This window comes from Mirounga angustirostris, unplaced genomic scaffold (assembly GCF_029215605.1).
Source record: "Mirounga angustirostris isolate CCGP_5_RB_7025 unplaced genomic scaffold, mMirAng1.0.hap1 SCAF_5, whole genome shotgun sequence".
In the NCBI taxonomy this organism is placed as follows: Eukaryota; Metazoa; Chordata; class Mammalia; order Carnivora; family Phocidae; genus Mirounga; species Mirounga angustirostris.
Window position 1 is genome coordinate 129,613,378 of NW_026991713.1, and position 23,603 is coordinate 129,636,980.

The following is a 23,603-nucleotide window of genomic DNA, read 5'->3' on the forward strand; positions in this document are numbered from 1 at the left end:
GAGAATAAGTAAAAAGACAAGGAAACCAATTTTATGGAAACAAAAAAAAAATTAACTAGAGAATTAAAGCTTAATATAGCTTTATCCTCTAGAGAGCTCTGCCTGATTGCAGACAGAGCTTAAAACCAGGATTTGGAAGCACAACACACTAGTTCCCTTATGAGATCTCTGCCCAAGATATGTTCAATAAATGGAAAACCACCTTTGCCGCCTGCCTTCTGTAATGAGAGAAGACAGGAAGGCAAATACTAGTCTGGGAGCCAGGGAAACGGGTTTTACTCTCCAACTCAGTTACTGGTTTTTAATGAAACAATATCCAAGTTCTCAGGAGCTGTTTGCCTCAAACACACTCACCCCCTCCTCAGCGATGAAAACAATGACCCTTTCCTTCCTTTCCTACAGAAATATGAATTGAGCAAATTATGCTGTTCCTTCCTGCCACTTTCTGTCCATCATCAGCAATGCCAGGTGCCCCTAGTTGAAATCTGCCTCCTGTTTTGAGGGGACAGCAGGGAAGGAGGAGGACAAAGGTAGCCAGTCAGGAGGGGACCTGATTAGAATCCAGGGTGGGGCGGGCGCCCATGGGGGAAGAAGTTATAAATAAAACTAAGTCTTTAAGAAATTCTGCCTCAAATCACTTTCCAGTGGTCTTCTCTAAGCCCCATTCTCGTGTAATTCTAGTTCTTTGACAGGGAAACTGACACTTTTGATCCGGTAATTTAACGGCAATTTATTGTGAAGTGGTAATTTATTAAGTAAGAGTCAAGAGTGGAGAGAGCTCTCATAACCAAGAGTGTTCCTGACTCAGGTCTTTCTAGACAGAACCTATGGGGCTTGATTTCAGTGATACCCAGAGCCTCACCAGACTTCTTTTAATTCCTTAATTCTTCTGTCCCCACCCCCCCCACCCCCCACACTCCATACAGCGTAATTGGAAGTAAGCCTTAAAACGTAAATTCCCTGATGTCATCTTATGTTGATTTAAATTCATAGTAAGCTATAACTGATCTCTCTCTCTCTCTCTGAAGAGCCCTACAACACAAGAGGAAGCTGTAAAAGCCCTATTACTTTATTTGGCCCCAGGGCCAGGTCTTAATCCTAAATTTCTGCAAAGATACTCTGCTTATTCTACAGTGATTGTGATGAATGGCTCGTCATGGTGGGGGCAAAGAGTTATCTGTTGTAAGCAGGAAATGTGCGCTTCCATGAGATGCTAAATCTCTCTGCTTGCTATGATCATACATGTATTTAATCTAGCATTCATTCCATAAATGAGATTTATTTTTGTTTAATACAAAAATGCATGGCCACATCTTGAAGAAAAGGTTAATTTTGTGGTGATGAACACAGCAATAGTGGGTATAGACCAAAGGCACCGAGAATCAAGTTATATTTCTTTAGAAGTCATTGTCTCTGGGTATCGGGCAATAAATTACCCCATCTGCCTTCTGTCCACAGATTCCTGCAATCCTTGTTGGGCAGGTTTTACAAAGATCCTCTTTTCTTCCCTTCCTTGGTCTCATTTCACGACCTGGCCCCTTCCCCAAAGGGATGAGTTCTTGTTATGGACTGATGAGATCCCAGGTAACTCTCAAGGACAGGTGAGAAGTGCTGGGTCTTCCCATTAAAGGCAGAGTGTGCTCTGTTTCTTGCCTCAATCTGGCCCAAGTGAAAAGTGATCCTGGGTCTGAGACAGTCCAGCCATCCCTCCCTCACTCCTTATATACTCTCTCTTCTTTCCAGGGGCCAAAGCCCAGTACAGCTTAGGCCAGCTCAGCACAGAGCATCTGGAGAAACATATTCTCTCTTGCTGATTTCTCTAGTTCAGGTTCCCTACTTCTGTCCAGGCTGCCTTGGCGCTGAAAGGTCTAAAACTCAGGGGAGCATATATAGTCCTTTGGCTAACCTAGGAGTCAGCAAACTATGGCCTGTGTGCCAAATCCAGCCCACTGCCCGTTTTCGTAGAGTTTTCTAGGAATACTGCCATGCCCACTCATTTGTATATTGTCTCTGGCTGCGCTCCAATGGCAGAGTTGAGTCGTTGTGACAGAGACCATATGGTTCGTCAGCAAAGCCAAAAATAGTTACTAACTGGCCTTTTATGGAAAAAGTTTGCCAACCCTTGGTTTAGACCATTGTAAAACGGAGCTGAAATATACCTGCGGCTGAAACATTCCTAATGAACAGACCGAGGTTTCGATGTGAAACAGAGCAGAAGTTATTTGGGACAATCTAGATTAGATTTGGGGGTTAAAACGGGATATTCTACGTAGTCTGGCCCAACTTATTGGATTGATACATATTGGGGTTTTGAGGCAATGCTACATTTAGTTATAAACTATTATCTTGCTTCAATTTGTCCTTGTTTCTCTTAGGCCACGAGGGTCTGGGTTTGGCAGAACTGGCAGAATGGGAGGCTAAGTATCATAGAATGTTTCAGCCTCCCCCCACAAAGCGATTCCCGAACAAATGGTTTTCAGAATCCTCAGCTGAGAAAATGATGGGCCCCATCTTGGTCCTTCTCTCCTCAGTCCCTCTGGAAACGTGTACATGAAGGGTAGCCACAGTCAATAGCAGGACCCAAATATTCTTGGGTTTCCTGAGCATAATGCTATTGAACAGCACCCAATCTTACTCTCCATCTGCGTGTAAAAGAACTACATTTGTTATGTCACTCAAATGTGCACATTTCATAAATACCCAGCACAGTGGGCCTTCTGATAGGGACATAATTTCTGCTTTCATGGAAGTTGCTCTATAACCCAAAGGAACAGATAAGAAAATAAAAACAAACACATTCCATTCTGCACAGCAAAGAAACCATTGACAAAATAAAAGGCAACCTACCAAATGGGAGAAAATATCTGCAAAGGATATATCTGATAAAAGGTTAATATCCAAAATATACAAAGTACTCTTACAACTCAATAGTAAAAAGCCCAAATCACCCAATTTAAAAATGGGCAGAGTACCTGAATAGATATTTTTTCCAAAGAAGACACACACCGGGCCAACAAGTACATGAAGAGGTGTTTAACACCATTAACCATCGTGGAAATGTAAATCAAAACCATAATGAGATATCACCTCACACCCATCAGAATGGACAAGCAATAACAAGTGTTGGCAAGGATGTGGAGAAAAGGGATGTGGAGAAATGGTTGGTGGGAATGTAAATCGATACAGCCATAGTGGAAAACAGTATGGAGGTTCCTTAAAAACTTAAAAATAAACTGAATGTAAAAATAGAAAAAAAAAATACAGCCCGGCAATTCCACTTCTGGGTACTTACCCAAAGCAAATGACAACAACACTGATTCAGAAAGATATTTGCACCCCCATATTCACTGCGGCATTATTTACAAGGGCCAAAATGTGGAAACAACCCTAGTGTCCATCAATAGATGAATGGATAAAGATGTCTCACACACTCTCTCACACACACACACACACACACACACACACCCCATCAGACACAGAATGGAAACAGAATGGAATACTCCTCAACCATAAAAAAGGATGAAATCCTGCCATTTGTGACAACATGGATGGACCCCTGAGGGCATTATGCTAAGTGAAATAAGTCAGACAAAGAAAGACCATATGATCTCCCTTACATGTAGATTTTAAAAAACAAGCAAACAAACAAGAAAAAAACCATCAAAACCCAACTCATAAATACAGAGAACAGATTGGTGGTTGCCAGAGGTGGGGGAGGGGGTGCTTAGGGGGATGGGAGTGGGCAAAATGGGTGAAGGGGCTCAAAAGGTGCAAACTTCCAGTTATAAGATAAATAAGTCCCGGGGATGGAATGTACAACATGGCGACTACAGCTAATACATACATACATACATCTTTAATACATCTTTAATACAGCTGTACCGCATACTTGAAAGTTGCTAAGAGAGTAGATCTTCAAAGTTGTCATCACAGGGAAAAACGATCCTGTAACTATGTGTGCTGATGGATGGAAGTGAACTAGGCTTACGGTGGTGATCACTTCCTAATTTATGCAAACAACGAACCATGTTCTGTATTAATTACACCTGGAAAAGACCCCACCTTCCAAGTAGTCATTTAAACTACATCCCTGTAGCGTCGTAACTAAATGTTGAGGGAGCTCTGGAGAGGCAAGTGGCCGATTCGAACAGGGTTATCAGGCAACGTTACACTCAGGAGCTCCAGTTAGAACAAACCTTTTAAACACCTGGTTTCCTGGGGAAGAAGGTAAGAGCATTTGAGCCGTGGGGCACTCGATAACGGTTGTGATGGTCAATAATGATGCTAAGGACGGCGGCAAAGAAAGGTCATATGCAGAGTCTCAGAAGCAGCACTAAGTGCCATGTGTAAATATCAAACTTAAACTAGGGCAACATTTTTCCAGTTTACAAAAATCTTTCACTTACCCACCAGGAAACACAATAAAATATATAAAGCTGCTGTTTCCACGGGCCTCTGACAATTCTTTCTGGCTTAGACATTTGTGTCTCTGTAAGAATGAAAAACTAGGGCAATGAAAAACAAAAATGGAGTTCCGAAGCTGTGGTTACCTGACGCACCTGCAACCTGGATAAGACTGCAATATCCAGCCCCGCAGGACCCGTCCTACGATTGCTAATGTCTGTACGTGTCAGCAAAGCTCATCCCTGGAACAGCTGATTTACATTACAGGCCTGGTTCAGAGACAGAACATCTGAAAACAGGTTTGTAGTTTAGGCCATCAACTCTATGGAGGGATTGGGAATAAAACAGCCTTGAAAGAAAATAAGGATCAATATAAAGAGAATTGCTTTGCTGCGAGAAAAACTTGACAGTGTAGGAGAAGGATGCATGGGATGGCTTGGAGGTGCGCCTGCGGGAGGGTGCCTCTTTGTTCTACCGCACATTGATCATATAATTTTACAGATGCGGATCCTTCGATATAATCTGGTTCCATCTCTCATTTGACAAATGAGGAATGTATGGATGTCTGTGCAAATACTAGCTCGGCCAAATGCACTGTCTGCGGATATAAAGGATGCAAGTGGATGGGAAGATGAATCAGACAGGGACCTTCCCCATCTTCAGGGAGTTCTTCGTTCTGCTAACGGAACTAAGATGTACATAAATGTCACAGAAGAGAAAATGTGCACTTGCATTGGAGGCTCTAAGGTTTCGATTCAGTGCTATGATCATTGAAGGGAAGAAAAATCTTCCTTCCTGTTGAGAAGAGGGTGGGGTGGGGTGGCACAGAGCGAGGTTTAGTGAGAATTCTCAGTCGTAACTAGGAAGTATCAAACCTGGGTCAGGACTAGGCACAGCTGGAGACAAGAGTGGTAAACACGACAGACAACCCATGTCTGTGAATAATATGGTGTTGGGGTGGGGTAGAGATTTTTTTTAATAGACTTGAAGAAAGAGGAGAGTGATCAGTGGATCCCTCAAGGTACCCTCTCTCTCCTTGCACAAAAGTGGAGAGGGGAGGTTAAGCAGGGGCTTTGCATGAGAACAGACAGGAAACCTATACCCAGAGTCCTCTCCTTAAGCATCCTTTACAGCATGTGATTCTAGGATTCTGACACTTTGAGCCTGAACACATGTGTGAGAGGCAGGTAAGTGGCACATTCTGCTTTCTGTTCCTAAATGATAGAATAAAAGTGGCCTGTGATTCTTCTTTATTTTGTGAAAACAGTTTCACTATGATCTCTGACCTTTGGGAGATGTTACCTGATCAGAGGAGGAATTTTTTCCTGCATTTCTCTTTTTTTTTTTTTTTTTTTAAGATTTACTTATTTATTTTAGAGAGAGGTAGGGAGGGGCAGAGGGAGAGGGAGAGAGAATCTCAAGCAGGTTCCGTGCTGAGTGTGGAGCCCTATGCGGGGCTCAGCCTCACAACCCTGAGATCACAACCTGAGCCAAAACCAAGAGTTGGATGCTCAACTGACTGTGTCACCCAGGCGCCCCCCTGTGTTTCTCCTAACAGGGGATTCAAATGATCTGGATTTGTTGGTTTTCTACTTGATACTTTGCTAGTTCAGCCCACAAGTGAAACAGACCCATCTAGGGTTGGGGGGAAACATACTTGTCAACTGAGTATATCTCTACTGATTATTTGTGTCAATGGAGTGGAAACAACTTATGAGGGTTTTTTTGGTTTTGTTTCAATGCTGGAATGAGACAAAAACGTGATGTCAGTAGCATCCAACCAACAGATAACAGGATTTCTCTACATTTTTATGTGATTTTATGTCATTATTAGTTATGTCATGGGCTACATTAATCATGCTTTGTGAAAAATAGTACATTATTCTCCAACATAATAAATTACTTAAAAGGCCCAAGTCTTGTATTCACTTTTCATAAACACACAGTTCATTCTACCTTGAGAATCATTACTGTTCTATTTTCATAGCCTACTTCCCCCCTGCTCTGCAAACTTTTTTTTTTTTTTTTTTTTTTTTTTTTTAAGTACCCAGCAGTAACTGGGTCACAATTCTTCAGACTTCCCTAAGGGAAAAGGAAGAATGATGTGGTGCACATTTTTCCCACCTGAGACATAGTTAAGTTAAGGCAACATGCTTCATCAAGTTACCAATGTACCAAAGCAAGGTGCTATGTCAGGACAGTATATGACATCCTCTGTAAGTGCTCTGGCTCTTCAAAGTTGAGTTAGCCAAACCCAACTCCACTTTGTGGCCAATGGGAGCAACAGCACCAACACCGACGTCATAGGGCTGTTGCAAAGATTAAATGAGCTTTTAAATATAAAGCACTTAGCATAATGCCTGGCACAGAGAAAGCACGAATAATTCTTATGTCACCCTCAAAGAGGACTAACCCCCGCTCTGCAGATGGCCAGCCTACCCTCAGTGGACATCAAGAGAGCTTCCACATAACCTCTCTCCACTCCAGGCATCTCCAAGAGGTCACGTCATGGAAGCTGAAGAGTATGTACACATGGCCTTCATTCAAAATTACAGAGCATGTTTTCCTCTGTGAATGTGGAATTCATTTTGGGAGATTTATCAGGCATGTGAAAGGGGAATGTCTCCTAAATGAGCTAGAGCAAAAGCAATGAGAAAGAAATAAACGGGGCCAAACAGTAACTTAAAACATGTCAGGATCTGGTCTATTTTTTCCATCAACATGTGCTGTTCTCATTAATGAGAGTTTCTCACACACTCTGTAAGGGAAAAGGCAAAAGTGTATCTCATTATACTGTTAAGACTCATCTGAACATTTAAGGGATATGATAACCCATAAACTTTCTCCAGACTATAATCGCATCTTTGTGAGGTCACATGCTCATGACCTAAGACATCTCTGACCTTTGAAATATCACTAAGGCTCTTTTAAATTTTTTTTCCCAATAATGAGGCAAGTTTACAATATGCACTTTGTCATATGAGATTTGAAAACATTTCTCTGTCAAAGCCACTTCTATTTTCTTGTGAGTCAAATCATTAGCCTAGATAATAAATGAGAGGTGGACTATGGCCAATGGCCCAAACCCGGCCCACTGCCTGTTTTTGTAAATAAAATTTTATTCCAAAACTAGGAGCTGGTTCTTTGAAAGACTTAATAAGATTGATAAACCCCTGGCCAGACTTATCATAAAGAAAAGAGAAAGGACCCAAATAAATAAAATAATGAGTGAAAAAGGAGAGATCACAACCAACACCAAATAAATACAAACAATTATAAGAACATATTATGAGCAACTCTATGTCAGCAAATTAGATAATCTGGAAGAAATGGATGCATTTCTAGAGATGTATCAACTACCAAAACTGAACCAGGAAGAAGCAGAAAACCTGAACAGACTTATAACCACTAAGGAAATTGAAGCAGTCATCAAAAAACTCCCCAAAAAAAGAACCCAGGGCCAGATGGCTTCCCAGGGGAATTCTACCAAGCATTTAAAGAAGAATACCTATTCTTCTGAAACTGTTCCAAAAAATAGAAATGGAAGGAAAACTTCCAAACTCGTTTTATGAGGCCACCATTACCTTGATCCCAAAACCAAAGACCCCATCAAAAAGGAGAATTACAGACCAATATCTCTGATGAACATGGATGCAAAAATTCTCACCAAAATACTAGCCAATAGGATCCCACAGTACATTAAAAGGATTATTCACCACGACCAACTGGGATTTGTCCCTGGGCTGCAAGGTTGGTTCAACATCCACAAATCAATCAATGTGATACAATACATTAATAAAAGAAAGAACAAGAACCATATGATCCTCTCAATAGATGCAGAAAAAGCATTTGGCAAAGTACAGCACTCTTTCTTGATCAAAACTCTTCAGAGTATAGAGATAGATGGTACATACCTCAATATCATAAAAGCCATCTATGAAAAACCCACAGTGAATATCATTCTCAATGGGGAAAAACTGAGAGCTTTCCCCCTAAGGTCAGGAACACGGCAGGGATGTCCACTATCACCACTGCTATTCAACATAGTACTAGAAGTCCTAGCCACAGCAATCAGACAACAAAAAGAAATAAAAGGCATCCAAATCTGCAAAGAAGTAGTGAAACTCTCACTCTTTGCAGATGATATGATACTTTATGTGGAAAACCCAAAAGACTCCACCCCAAAACTGCTAGAACTCATACAGGAATTCAGTCAAGTGGCAGGATATAAAATCAATGCACAGACATCAGTGGCATTCCTATACACCAACAACAAGACAGAAGAAAGAGAAATTAAGGAGTCGATCCCATTTACAATAGCACCCCAAACCATAAGATACCTAGGAATAAATCTAACCAAAGAGGCAAAGGATCTGTACTCAGAAAACTAGAAAATACTCATGAAAGAAATTGAGGAAGACACAAAGAAATGGAAAAACATTCCATGCTCATGGATCAGAGGAAAAAATATCGTGAAGATGTCAATGCTACCTAGAGCAATCTACACGTTCAATGCAATCCCCATCAAAATACCATCCACTTTTTTCAAAGAAATGGAACAAATAATCCTAAAATTTGTATGGAACCAGAAAAGACCCTGAATAGCCAGAGGAATGTTGAAAAAGAAAAGCAAAGCCGGCGGCCTCACAATTCTGGACTTCCAGCTCTATTACAAAGCTGTCATCTTCAAGACAGTATGGTACTGGCACAAAAACAGACACATAGATCAATGGAGCAGAACAGAGAGCCCAGAAATGGACCCTCAACTCTATGGTCAACTAATCTTTGACATAGCTGGAAAGAATGTCCACTGGAAAAAAGACAGTCTCTTCAACAAATGGTGTTGGGAAAATTGGACAGCCACATGCAGAAGAATGAAACTGGACCATTTCCTTATACCACACACAAAGATAGACTCCAAATGGTTTGAAAGACCTCAATGTGAGACAGGAGTCCATCAAAATCCTAAAGGAGAACACGGGCAGCAACCTCTTCGACCTTAGCCACAGGAACTTCTTCCTAGAAACATCGCCAAAGGCAAAGGAAGCAAGAGCAAAAATGAACTATTGGGACTTCATCAAGATTAAAAGCTTTTGCACAGCAAAAGAAACAGTCAACAAAACCAAAAGACAACCAACAGAATGGGAGAAGATATTTGCAAATGACATAACAGATAAAGGGCTAGTATACAAGATCTATAAAGAACTTATCAAACTCAACACCCAAAGAACAAATGATCCAATCAAGAAATGGGCAGAAGACATGAACAGACATTTTTCCAAAGAAGACATCCAAATGGCCAACAGACGCGTGAAAACATGCTCAACATCGCTCGGCATCAGGGAAATCCAAATCAAAACCTCAATGAGATACCACCTCACACCAGTCAGAATGGCTAAAATTAACAAGTCAGGAAATGACAGATGTTGGCGGGGATGCAGAGAAAGGGGAACCCTCCTACAGTATTGGTGGGAATGCAAGCTGGTGCAGCCACTCTGGAAAACATTATGAGGTTCCTCAAAAAGTTGAAAATAGAGCTATCCTATGACCCAGCAATTGCACTACTAGGTATTTACCCCAAAGATACAAATTTAGTGATCCGAAGGGGTACGTGCATCCTGATGTTTATAGCAGCACTGTCCACAATAGCCAAACTGTGGAAAGAGCCAAGAGGTCCATCAACAGATGTTGGATAAAAAAGATGTGGTGTATATATATAATGGAATATCATGCAGCCATCAAAAGGAATGAAATCTTGCCATTTGCAATGACATGGATGGAACTGGAGGGTGTTATACTGAGTGAAATAAGTCAATCAGAGAAAGACATGTATCATATGATCTCACTGATATGAGGAATTCTTAATCTCAGGAAACAAACTGAGGGTTGCTGGAGTGGTAGGGGGTGGGAGGGATGGGGTGGCTAGACATTGGGGAGGGTATGTGCTATGGTGAGTGCTGTGAATTGTGTAAGACTGCTGAATCATAGACCTGTACCTCTGAAACAAATAATACATTGTATGTTAAAAAAGAAGAAGATAGCAGGAGGGGAAGAATGAAGGGGGGGAGAATCGGAGGGGGAGACAAACCATGAGAGACTATGGACTCTGAAAAACAAACTGAGGGTTCTAGAGGGGAGGGGGGTGGGAGGATGGGTTAGCCTGGTGATGGGTATTAAAGAGGGCACGCTCTGCATGGAGCACTGGGTGTTATACGCAAACAATGAATCATGGAACACTGAATCAAAAACTAATGATGTAATGTATGGTGATTAACATAACATAATAAAATAGAAAAAAAAAGTTTTATTCCATCACACCCAAGCTCAGTCATTTGCATATTGCCTATGGCAACTTTCACACTACCTTGGCAGAGTAGTTACAACAGAGGTTGTGTGACCCCCCAAACCCAAAGTATTTACTATCTTTGCCAACCCCTGGTCTAGATCATTCTCTTGTGTAGAAAGAATAAATTCTGCTTGAATAATAGGTACCTATCTGATTCTCAGAGAATTTAGAAATGTTCCATGTTATCAAATGCAGTCACTGCAGATTAGAACAGGAATGAGAACCTGAAGATGAGATTATTCAACTGGGAGTTAGGAGTCCTTCATTCCTTCCACATCACACAGCATGACCACTGTGATAAATACTGGCATTTCAGTGTGAACAAAATACATAAAGCCTTTGGCCTCGTGGAGTGTAAAATCGATGAGGGGGAGACAACCATTGACCACTTCATTCTTTTTTCATTAATTCATTCGTTATCTGTTATGTGCCAGGAAATATCTTAGGTACTGGTTATACACCAATTATCACACAAACCGTCTATTCTAATGGGGGAACAGAGGGAATAAATAAGTACATATGAAAATAGCAGGTATTAGTAAGTGCTACCAAGAGAATATTAGTTGAACTACACGAAATTAAGATTTTTATTGGCCAAAAATTACTAAATACTGGCAATTGGATATAGTTCAGCCTATCAAGGAGATATGCTATCAAGTGACTTTGGGCAACTTTAAATTAGGGGGATCAGGGAAGGCTTCATTGAGGAGATGGCATTTGAGCTAAGACTTTAATGACAAGCAGCCTCCTGTCCCGCAAACAGCTAAGGAGATTTCCAGGCCAGGAAAGAGAGTCCTTGATGCAAATATCCTAAGGCCAAATTAAGCTTGGCTTGTTTGAGGAAGAGAAAGCGGACCAGAGAGGGTGGAGGAAGATGAGCTGTGGGAAGGAGAGAGGAGGCAGCCTGGAGACGTAGTCGAGGGGCTAGGTCAGATGGGGTCTTGTAGGTCAGGATGAGGATACTGGCTTTTATTTGAAGAGTAAAGGGGAGGCTTTTAAATAGGAAAGTTACATGATCTGATTTATGGATTCCGAAGTGTTCTCATTCCTCTTGTGTGGAAAATAGGCCACAAGAGCATGAATGGAAGCAGCGAAATGCTTGAGGAGGTAGTGTGGAATTCTGAGCAAAACAGAACGACAGCAAGGAAAGGGGAGGAAAGTGGAGAGTCTGTGAGTGTCTGAGAGTTGAAATCAACAAGAGCTGGTGATCGTGAGGATGTAATTAAGAGGGGGAAATGAGGGATTGGGAGGATGCGTAGCTTTCGGATTTGAGTACCTGGCTGGATAGCCGTGTGATTCATAAACCTGTGAACACCGGAAAAGAGCCAGGTCTTGGGGGAGATTATATGCACAGTTTGCAACCTTGAGTCATCTTTGGGACATACAATTGGCTTTGCTGAGGAGATGTCTGGGAGCTCTGAGGACAGGTCTGGGCTGAGCGTCTCAATCGGGGGAGGAGGGATGGGCATGGAAGTGAAGGTGGTGAATAAGCCCCTCAGAAGATGGGGGAGTGGAGACAACTTGTCCTGCTGATGAGTTCTATGACTTCATTTATCACTTCATCTTCTGGGCTCAACTCTCTCATCTCTCAATGGGAGAATTAAGCTAGACTTGGGATTTTCTAGACTCTTCCACACAAGTGATACAGGGGCTGGGCAGGGGCACCAGGGAGGCCAGGTATCCAGATCTCCACCTGGTTAATTCCCCCCCAACTGTCAACTTTTTTCCCCCAAGAAGTATCAGTGAATATTAAATCTCATTTAATCATATGGCCAGGCTTGTTCCTTTTGTTGTCACTTCCTTTTTGCTCCTCTGTGTGCTAAGCATATTTTTTTCTTGATTTTTAGAGGATTTTGAATCTTTGAGTGAAGCTTTTGTGTTTGTGCTTTCTTGATGGTCAAGAGGGGAGTCTCCTTGGTGAAAACAGTTGGCGTGCGTTTTGGTGGAAGTGATGCCCATTGAGGTAGACCGTAATTAGAACAGCCAACGCACCCTTCCCAGACTTGATTTTTCCATTTGACAAAATGGACCTAGGCTGGAAGGACATCAAATATGCAGTTCTTGAGAAAGGTTTATGATCTGAACCTGGGTGCCCCCCACCAGGTCGTATGTTGAAACACTGAAATGTGACGTAAGCAGATTTAAAAATTGTGCCCTGTGATCACTTTTCAGGAGCACGAGGTGTGGCAGAACCCCAGGTATGTGGCCTGGAGCAAACACCTGAAAATACTCCAGGTTATGCGGGTTTGAAAGCCTTTCCGCCGGTATATAGCAAGCATTCTGCTCATCTGTTAATCAGACAAGGGCAGCAATGGTGCCCCCTTTCTGCATTGTAACTGGGGCTCCCACACCTGGATTTCGGACATTTTACTGACATAACTCCTATCACACATAATGCCCTGTATGGCGTTAGCATACACCTCTTCATTCTCCTGCTAGATTATCCCACTTATGAGGTCATGTTATATCTTTCCTCTTCCCACGTATGCTAGGCAGCCTCTTATTGCTGGCCGGCGAATGGCTCAATGAATCAGAATTAGCCAAAAGGATGCCTCATTGTACACAATTATGGAATTTAAAATGCAATCCATAAACACTAGCCCCTTTATAATCCCTTATCCCAGGAGAGGATTAAACACAGTTAAAAGCTGATGGAATATGCTTACCAAGAAGAGGTGTGGACAGAATGAACTTGGGGTACCCTAAGTGGTCACTGTAAAAATGTCGCTCTTTCTCAGGCCTTGCCAGTCCCAGTTTGTGAAGCTTTACTTATTTTAGCCACAAAGTCAACTTCAGTTATGTTAGGCACACATTGAGGGGAAACACAACAGTATCACTGAGTTTTAAATGGGTTAAGACCTGGATCATTATCTAAAAAGGCCTTCGGAGGGCTGCATTGCCACAATTTGTAATCGGAGTCACACACATTTCTGAGCTAGGGTCCACCTTATCCACTTGCACAATACTGTTAATAAGTTAATCACCCAAAACAATGTTTTTAAAAGCACTCTTAAGAAACATTTCAATTTTAAAAGTAGGTTACTAATCCAGTTAAAGAAGCACAATAAAATTTATTTGAATAGCTACATCAAAAGAACACTTACAGAAGTACTTTTCCATCTCTTGATTAAAAATAAAATTTAAACCTACAAACAAGAAAGTATCACAGACAGACCCATTAAAATGTTCGTGCCCTTTCATCTAGAAATCTTGGGAATTATTTAATGAAAGCAAAAAGCTATGTGCGTGGATCCTTCAGTAACCTTTCTCAAATGTCACCTACTTCAGGAACCCTTTCCTGATGCTCCAGATGGACAGCCTGCCTCCCTGGAACCCCAGAAATCCCTTGTCCCTTTCCTGTAGCATTTCACGTGGTCTCACCTGCTTCTCAACAATGAACTTCTTGCAGCCACCATCTGCACGATAAGAACCTTTCTCGTCTTTCTGAGCACCCAGAACAGTGCACCAATAACACTGGGCTGCTGGTTCGTGGGAGAGTTGTATCCTATGCAGTCAGAAGTCCTTTAAGGAATCTAAATACCATGACAGGTACATGAACAATAAATACTACATCCCATTATGTTGTCCTTCAGTAAGAAAATAAAAAACCTTCTGCCCTTTTCTTACTCTTCAGAAAAGGGAAATACTACCAACACATCACTAATAGCTTAAGCATAACTTTTCAGAAATTTGTTTCCAAGTAAATGAGTTGAAAAGACTACTTAAAACACACACGCACACGCACACACGTATATAAGCTATCGGCACAAAGATGTTCATTGTGTTGTTGTTCATACAAATCAAGGACTGGAAACAATCTAAATTTTCAATGAACAGAGTAATATAGTAAAATGAGGTACATCAACATCACGGTGCCTCATTAGTCATTGAAATTATGGTTATGAAGAATAGGTAGAAACATGAAAATACATTTGATATTTAACTCGAGAAAGGGCAGATTATAAAATGGCACATACTATATGATGTACATGTATAGCGCAAAGTTCTAGAAAACAAGAGGTATGATTTAAAATAAGGAAATTAAAATGAAGATTGGCCATTTTTTTCGTTATTTGCTCTTTCTATTATGTTGTGGGCTTTTAAAAAGAATACAATTAGACAAACACTAAGGGAGAACTCTTAAGAGGGAAATAAGTAAGGCTAATTAATACAAGATAAATGTCAGGAAAAAGAGGTCCCAGTAAGGTACACACTTCTATTCCTTCTTTGGGTCTTGGTTTGGTTCCAATGGAACCATGCTTGGGGGGTAGGTATTTGGGACAACATGACATCATGTAGAACGACTTTTGATAAAAATCCCTCAATTTAACACTTTCATATTTCAAAAATTGCCCAAAGTGGGTTTTTGCTGGGAAATAGCATTTGGTGTTGAGTGGAACCTAAAATTCCTCCTGAAGCCTACCAAAGGGGCCAGCTTAGACCCAAGTGGGGGTGATGCATGAGCTCTGCCCCTTTGCGCTCCTTGTGTTCTAATTTTCCTGGGCCTCTGAGAGATGAAGAGGTCAGAGTTCACCTTCTTAGGGGCCGTCCGAGAAGACCCCAGCTCATAAATTGTGCTCATTCAGTTTTAGGGTCTGCTGAGCTTTTCATACGACTGGCTTTGCCAAATTAGACCTGGCCAAGAGGAGGAAAACGAACCCACGTTTCCCCAGACTCTCTCACAGGAGGAGGAGGAATGCGGTTCTCTGGAAGAGGTCCCGAAGAGTCGGGCACATCCCGGCTCGCCCGGGGGCCTGAGCGCCCCGGGGACGCAGGCGCGAGCGTGGGCGCGGGGTCCGCGGGGAAGCCGCTGCGGGCCCCCCACCTCGCGAGCACGGCCCCTCCCTGGCCCCCCGCCCCCCCTCCCGCCCCCCCTCCCGCAGACGAGGCCTCCCCGCGCCTCCGGGGCGCCTGGGCCGGGCGCGCGGGGCAGGAGGTCCGCCCGTGCCGCCGGCGGCCCGGCGCGGGCGGCTCCGACGACACCGGCTTCCCCGCGGGCGGGGAGGAACTTGGCGGCGAGCGGGACAGCCGGGGCAGAGAAAGAAAAGCGGGCCTACCTTAAAACTTTCCAGTCTCTGAGTGGCTCCAAGTCGGACAGGAGGGACACCATGGTCTGGGGGCGGGCGGCGAGCGCAGGCCCGGGTGGGGAGCGGGGCGAGGGGCAGCCGGTCTCGCGTCGGGCCGGGCGGCGGGGCGCCGGCTCTGCCCACTTCCCCGGCCGATGAGCGCTCGCGCGTCCCGGCTGCTCTCCACCCCCACATCAGTCCTGCGCTATATTACTTCCCGGCCCGGCTCATTTCTCCACACCACCTTTTAAAGCCCCTGTAATCTGCTCCAACTGATCAAATTTGACCTTTTTGTAGCCCACTTTATTCCAAGCACAGCTCTCGGTTAAATCTCTCTTTATTAACACCGTCCTCCTTGGCTTTCTTTTGGAACAAACACAGATCAAGCCTGAAGCCTCCAGACTTTACCAGCAATCATTTACAGATTACGGCAAGCTGCACGCAGCCTCCTCCTCTGGGGCACTCCTCCTGCCTCGCGGATTTTTGCTTTCATATTCCTGTCAGAAGACTGGTTAGGTTTCTTTCTTCGCGCGTGTGTGTGTGTGTGCGTGTCTTGGGTTCTGGGACACTCGTGTGTGTGTTTGTGTGCGTGTGTGCGTGTCTTGGGTTCTGGGACACTCGTGTGTGTGTGTGTGTGTGTGTCTTGGGTTCTGGGACACTCGTGTGTGTGTTTGTGTGCGTGTGTGCGTGTCTTGGGTTCTGGGACACTCGTGTGTGTGTGTGTGTGTGTCTTGGGTTCTGGGACACTCGTGTGTGTGTTTGTGTGCGTGTGTGCGTGTCTTGGGTTCTGGGACACTAGTGTGTGTGTGTGTGTGTGTGTCTTGGGTTCTGGGACACTCGTGTGTGTGTGTGTGTGTCTTGGGTTCTGGGACACTCGTGTGTGTGTTTGTGTGCGTGTGTGTGTGTCTTGGGTTCTGGGACACTCGTGTGTGTGTTTGTGTGCGTGTGTGCGTGTCTTGGGTTCTGGGACACTCGTGTGTGTTTGTGTGCGTGTGTGCGTGTCTTGGGTTCTGGGACACTCGTGTGTGTGTGTGTGTGTGTGTCTTGGGTTCTGGGACACTCGTGTGTGTGTTTGTGTGCGTGTGTGCGTGTCTTGGGTTCTGGGACACTCGTGTGTGTGTGTGTGTGTGTGTCTTGGGTTCTGGGACACTCGTGTGTGTGTGTGCGTGTGTGCGTGTCTTGGGTTCTGGGACACTCGTGTGTGTGTGTGTGTGTGTCTTGGGTTCTGGGACACTCGTGTGTGTGTTTGTGTGCGTGTGTGCGTGTCTTGGGTTCTGGGACACTAGTGTGTGTGTGTGTGTGTGTGTCTTGGGTTCTGGGACACTCGTGTGTGTGTGTGTGTGTGTCTTGGGTTCTGGGACACTCGTGTGTGTGTTTGTGTGCGTGTGTGTGTGTCTTGGGTTCTGGGACACTCGTGTGTGTGTTTGTGTGCGTGTGTGCGTGTCTTGGGTTCTGGGACACTCGTGTGTGTTTGTGTGCGTGTGTGCGTGTCTTGGGTTCTGGGACACTCGTGTGTGTGTGTGTGTGTGTGTCTTGGGTTCTGGGACACTCGTGTGTGTGTTTGTGTGCGTGTGTGCGTGTCTTGGGTTCTGGGACACTCGTGTGTGTGTGTGTGTGTGTGTCTTGGGTTCTGGGACACTCGTGTGTGTGTGTGCGTGTGTGCGTGTCTTGGGTTCTGGGACACTCGTGTGTGTGTGTGCGTGTGTGCGTGTCTTGGGTTCTGGGACACTCGTGTGTGTGTGTGTGTGTGTCTTGGGTTCTGGAACACTCGTGTGTGTGTTTGTGTGCGTGTGTGCGTGTCTTGGGTTCTGGGACACTCGTGTGTGTGTGTGTGTATGTGTGTGTGTGTCTTGGGTTCGGGGACACTAGCATCCGGCTTAGAGCTTCCCCTCAGAGGCTGGAATTACATGACTGTTAGGATTTGTTTTTTAAAAATAATTTGGAATCGGGCTGCTAACAAGCTAGAATTTACTGTGTGTTTTCTGGCAGTGATTTTGCTACACCGCTTTTTTTTTTTTCTTCTCCTTTCTTTCTTGTGTTTGTAAATAGCATGAGGGAGGGGATGTAGAATCTCTGACTGTTAAGGGAAAAGGGTGTGGGCTTTTCTCCCTCAACTTGTGTATCTTTTGTCCTTCCTTTAAAGCTGAACATCCTTTCAATGATCATCTGAAACTGTGCATAGCAGATGTTAGAAAATATATATATATATATATATATCTCAAGAGTAGGATTATTTTCCTCTAGCATCTCCAGAGCATCTCCTCTCTGCTGATGTAGTTTCTTTGTGAGTGTACAGATTCCTTATTTTCATAAAGCACTTCCTCTGAAGCATGGTTTTCTGCTTTCCCCCGGTTCCAGCTAAGACTCTACAGCTGAAGCTCTTCCTCTTGTCCTAGCAGGACTCTGGAGATAAAAGACCTTGAAATCATCTGGTACAGTGGGCTCCGGACAGAAAGTCTCTCAGGTCACTAAGATTCCTCTCAGAGCTGCGTGCCACATGAGCTTTACTTGATATTCTCTCTTTATCCATCAAATTTCTCCTTTTCCTACACTTATTTTAAAAGGAATTTTCAAGGTCATTACCATAAATGGAAAATCAGCTTCACTGGTCTAATAAAACAATTGACCCAGACACATAAACCAGCTAAAGGCACTGATCTAGGGCTTTTTTTTCCCTCTTGGTTGAAAAGAGAGTTTAACCAATGTTAGGGGGTGTTAAGGAGACACTCACACGAACCGGGGACTTGCCCAACAAGGAAGAATAAAGATTTATTTATTTTAGCAGGGGGTGGGGAGCAGAGGGAGAGAGACTCTCCAGCAGACTCTGCCCTGAGCATGGAGCCCGAGATGGGGGGCTCCATCCCAGGACCCTGAGATCATAACCTGAGCTGAAACTAAGAGTCAGATGCTTAACCCACTGACCACCCAGCCACCCCAGGAATAGTAAAGATTTAAAGGGAACATGAGGGCGCCTGGGTGGCTCAGTCAGTTAAGCGACTGCCTTCAGCTCAGGTCATGATCCTGGAGTCCCGGGATCGAGTCCCGCATCGGGCTCCCTGCTCGGCAGGGAGTCTGCTTCTCCCTCTGACCCTCCCCCCTCTCATGCTCTATCTCATTCTCTCTCTCAAATAAATAAATAAAAAAAAATAAATAAAGGGAACATGATACAATTCAAATTTTGTGAATACCTTACTACCTAAAATCATCAGCCAGGAGGAAGGATTCCTGTCTCTTGCTTTTAGGCAGAACCTACCAAGAAAGAAGATCTCTGTTCTTTCCAGAGTCTCTACAGGGAAAGATGTGGTGACAGCTATTGGAAGCATGCTGCTTTTATTATCAGGAACTTTTCCTAGTCAACTCCAAATGCCCCCTCACAGCATTTTAAATCCGTTTCCCATCCCCCTTTTCTCGAAGGACTCCATCAAAATATGCAGCAAACACTCAGCCAACATATGTTTGTTCTTCTACAGTCAAATATACTTTCCTTAACGGCTGGAAGTGACTCTCTTCAGAAGTACAATCCTCTTTATACTGAAATTAAAAAGAAGTTTATACCTTTTACCCCAACTATTGCCTCGTTGGGGCTTCATGCTTCTTCCTGGGCTGTATTATTGTCCCACTGGGGATCTTGGGCCACAAAGTAATAATGTGGAAACATGTACATAACACTTCTAATCCCCAAGGACGTCACCAAATGTGGGTGATAATAATAACATTTGTGCAGAGTGGACCTCCAAAGGGTTTCAAAGGCTTAGATAATTTGTAACGTGTTTCTCCCTTTAGAAAGTTAGCAAGAGAAAAACAAAAGTTTATAATGAAATAGTTTCTGTGACTGTAACGGCATCATTCTTATATCATGAACCCCCCACACCACTGAATTCAGATCTGGGGAAAGACAGAGAAGGAGGCCTTAACTCTTGGGGTTCAGGGTTAATGGGTGAAAGGGGGAGGAACTTGGCTTCTGGTCACAGGACAAAAAGACAACAGCATGCTCATAAACTATGAAATAACATTTTAAGGCATTAGTCCTTCCAAAAACTTTTTAAGGCAGTAGAAACTTTCCTCTGAAAAAAGTCTGCACCAAATTCAAGTAGAGAAAGAGACAATAGCAGAAGTTTATTACTAGGTAGAAGGAACTGTTCTCATTTCTTTCAGGGTATTAACTTGTTCAGTCCTCATAACTAACTTGTTAATGAGGTGAATTACCAGAAGCACCCCCATTTTGTTAATGCAGATGAGGATATTTGGGCACACAGAAAGCAAGCAAATGGCGGGAGCTCCCAGGGCTAGTCGCCCTTTGGGGGAGGGGTGGGACCCAGAAGGTGTGCCTATGGGACCCCAGGAACAACCATTGCAGGCACGCCCCCCCCCCCCAACAGAGAGGAATATTTGGGCAGAGAGCCTCTGTTCAAGGGTAGGACTGGGGCTGGGATCAGGTTAGGGATGGGTAAGAGGGGTTGCTTAAATCTCATGCTTTTATTCCTAGGGCTCCCTAGAGAGATCCTAGCTTTAAGGACACACTTTGAAATCCACTTCCTGGAAGTACTTGGTGACGAGGGAGATGAATGATCTTTTAAAGGTCGTATTGAGTCCAAAACACACAGAATATTTTGCCCTTTGCTTTCTCAACGCTGAGGACCAAGTGTTTCCTTACATACCTCTGGAGTAAGCCCACGTTTTCTATATCGCGGATTCCTTTTCCCCTTCCTCCAAGGACTACGTTCCTGATTCTGAACAGCTTCACATCAGATGGATCCTTCCTACTAAGAGAAAGCCCATCAGAGTGATTTGCTCACTAAAGACAAACAAAAATACTGCTCTGTTCAAAACTGGGCCAATGGGTGTACCTGGGTGGCTCAGTTGTTAAGCGTCTGCCTTTAGCTCAGGTCATGATCCCAGGGTCCTGGGATCGAGTCCCGCATCGGGCTCCCTGCTCTGCGGGAAGCCTGCTTATCCCTCTCCCACTCCCCCTGTTTGTGTTCCCTCTCTCACTGTGTCTCTCTCTGTCAAATAAATAAACAAAATCTTTAAAAAAAAAACAAAACAAAAAACTGGGCCAACGACTCATCTATAAGTCAGGAAAAGCAAGAATAAAATTTCTATACATAAAACACAAAGGTTAAGGTTACTTAGCCTTGCGCAAACTCGGGCCAAAAAATATAATCTTCCTCCATGTCACAGTATGAATTACAGGATTTAATTTGATCTGTGTTCCTTTTTTCATATTTTCATAAATTTGTGCCTTTAAAAACTCAGATTACTTTGTCATTGCTTATAATGGCTCTTCAATAGTTGGCTCTTTGGAATGCTCCCTATGTATTAAGAAAGAATCCAATCCATAAGAAGCAATATTCATGAATTGTCTTACTATTACCAGCGCGAGACTCAACATTCTCCTGTTCATATAACTAAGGGTTTTGTGCTATCCCTGCCTCTTTCCACGTACAGAAACCCAAACCCAAATCCAAACAGAAGCAACCCCACAGTCTGTACCTTTTCCATCCAAAGAAAACCCCAACCCCATGAGCCTGTGATCTCCACAGGTATTGGGCTTAAAGTCACCTGGAAAGCACATTGAAAGGCAGAATCTCAGTAGGGAGACAACAGCAGGAGCCCAGGAATCTGCATTTCCCACCAGACCCAGGACCTTGCAGAAGACCCCGAAAAATGCTGAGAAAAAGTCAGCAAGCATGAAGTTTACCAGGTCATATAGCCTCTCACATGGGCGTAGTCAATGTCACTGGAGCCAAAGCTGAAGATCTGTGGAAGCTCATCTTATATGTCAGAGGATCAGGAAGCACCTGGAGTTGTGAATTAGCCAAAGAACAAAAGAAAACAGGCCTTCTCCATCAGCGGGATGTTAGACTAACTCCTGAAGAGAGGTTTGGAAAGCAGGTATGAAGTCTCAGGAAATTTCTCTCCCACAAAATGTCTAACTTCCTGAGAGTAAAAAACTTAAAAATTAAAAAAATAAAAAATAAAAGCACCTTCGCTAGGGAAAAAAATACACATTTTATTTATTTATTTATTTATTTATTTATTTATTTATTTATTTATTTGAGAGAGAGAGAATGAGAGACAGAGAGCATGAGAGGGAGGAGGGTCAGAGGGAGAAGCAGACTCCCCGCCGAGCAGGGAGCCCGATGCGGGACTCGATCCCGGGACTCCAGGATCATGACCTGAGCCGAAGGCAGTCGCTTAACCAACTGAGCCACCCAGGCGCCTTTTTTTTTTTTTTAAATGCAATCTTTTTTTTTTTTAAATTTTTTTTTTAAAGATTTTATTTATTTCATAGAGAGAGACACAGCAAGAGAGGGAACACAAGCAGGAGGAGTGGGAGAGGGAGAAGCAGGCTTCCCACTGAGCAGGGAGCCTGAAGCGGGGCTCGATCCCAGGACCTTGGGATCATGACCTGAGCCGAAGGCAGACGCTTAACCGACTGAGCCACCCAGGCGCCCCCCCAAAATACACATTTTTAATGTCCTCTTTTTCATTCTCTGTTTGTCTCTTGATTCCTAGGAATATGATTATCCTAAATAATTTTTTTTTTGTTTTAGGAAGTCTTGCTTTACACTTATTTGTACCTGATTCTGTTACTTCCTGATAAAGATTCTTTCTCCTTCTGTTTCTCCCAGGCTTTTTTTTCTCTTATTTGCCAGCTCTTAACTTCTCCTCAAGTGGATAAGTTCCCTCTGTCCCTATAAGAAACTGAAATGACTAATTGGAAATGCATTCATTCTACTTCTGTTAAAGCAGCTTTCCTGGTCTTGTTGATGTGCTAGTGTTTTAAAGTTGGCAGTTGGATCCAGCCCAGAATCTCCAGCACTTGTTCTTGACCCTGGAAATAGGATCCAGCTTTGCATGCTTTACATAGCAAACCATAGTGTGGTAATGATGATAGACAAGGGTTGCCAGATAAAACATAACACACTCTGTTAAAACTGGATTTCAGAGAAACAACGAGCAAATTTTTAGTGTGAGTATGCCCTCCCCAATAGGGCATGGGACATTCTTACAATAAAAAAATTATTTGCTCCCCCCCACCACCGAATGCCAACTTTAACTATGGGCCCTGTGTTTTTATTTGCTGAATCTGATAACCCTATGCTAGATTGATTCTTAAATAAAAATAGCAAGATTATGGTGATTATTATTTTTCTATTTCTGGTGGTCTATAAAGGCATCCTGATGTCATTGGGTAGGCATCAAAATGCATTTATTTAAAAGTTCTTAAAGCTTTTCTCTTGTCTTAGTTGTTATAAGCCAAACATAAAAAGCCACATTTGAGACTGCTTTTTCAACAAAGCAGGGATTTGATTAAAGTATGCTTGTATCTTATTAGATATTGGATATCAATATTGGGCATTAGGAAATGCCACCCAGCCATCTTGTCTTAAGCCTGGCTAGTTGAATGCATTTTTAATTGGTGGTAGCATTGATATGCTCAGATGGACTAAAGCTGACATTTTATAAATTGGGCAGCATCTTTATATTTATTTTATACAGAGTGACTTGGCAGTTAACACAGCTGCTGTGTTTTGTTTTTGTACCACACATCAGCTCCTGCTGGAAGAAATCTGTACCTGAATAGTTAACCATTAATCTTCAGTTATATAAAATGTGTATTGTACATATCCTCACTTTAATGATGTCTGTAGAGATGAACTTCCAAAGATGGTCGGTTTTTCTTCTTCTTTTTTTTAATAAATGAATATAACTTGAATGGAATTTCAAGTGCTTCCATGTTTGGCTCACAACACCTGATGCAATGGAAAGCCTATGAACAG

At 43.3% G+C, this 23,603-nt stretch overlaps 1 protein-coding gene across 5 annotated transcripts in view; it reads right to left on the bottom strand.

Annotated features, from left to right (window-relative positions):
- CELF2 (CUGBP Elav-like family member 2) overlaps positions 1-16,169 on the bottom strand; it is a 521,311-nt gene extending 505,142 nt beyond the window's left edge. For 3 of the 5 annotated variants that reach the window (XM_045874447.3, XM_045874438.3, XM_045874439.3), the window contains exon 1: positions 15,808-16,167. In XM_045874447.3, the coding sequence (XP_045730403.1) occupies positions 15,808-15,860 (53 nt within the window). In that variant the 5' untranslated portion in view covers positions 15,861-16,167. Of the gene's footprint in view, positions 1-15,807 lie in introns of all 5 variants that reach the window. The other 2 variants (XM_045874446.3, XM_045874441.3) reach the window with 2 other exon arrangements.
- Between the last annotated feature and the right edge of the window lie 7,434 nt (positions 16,170-23,603).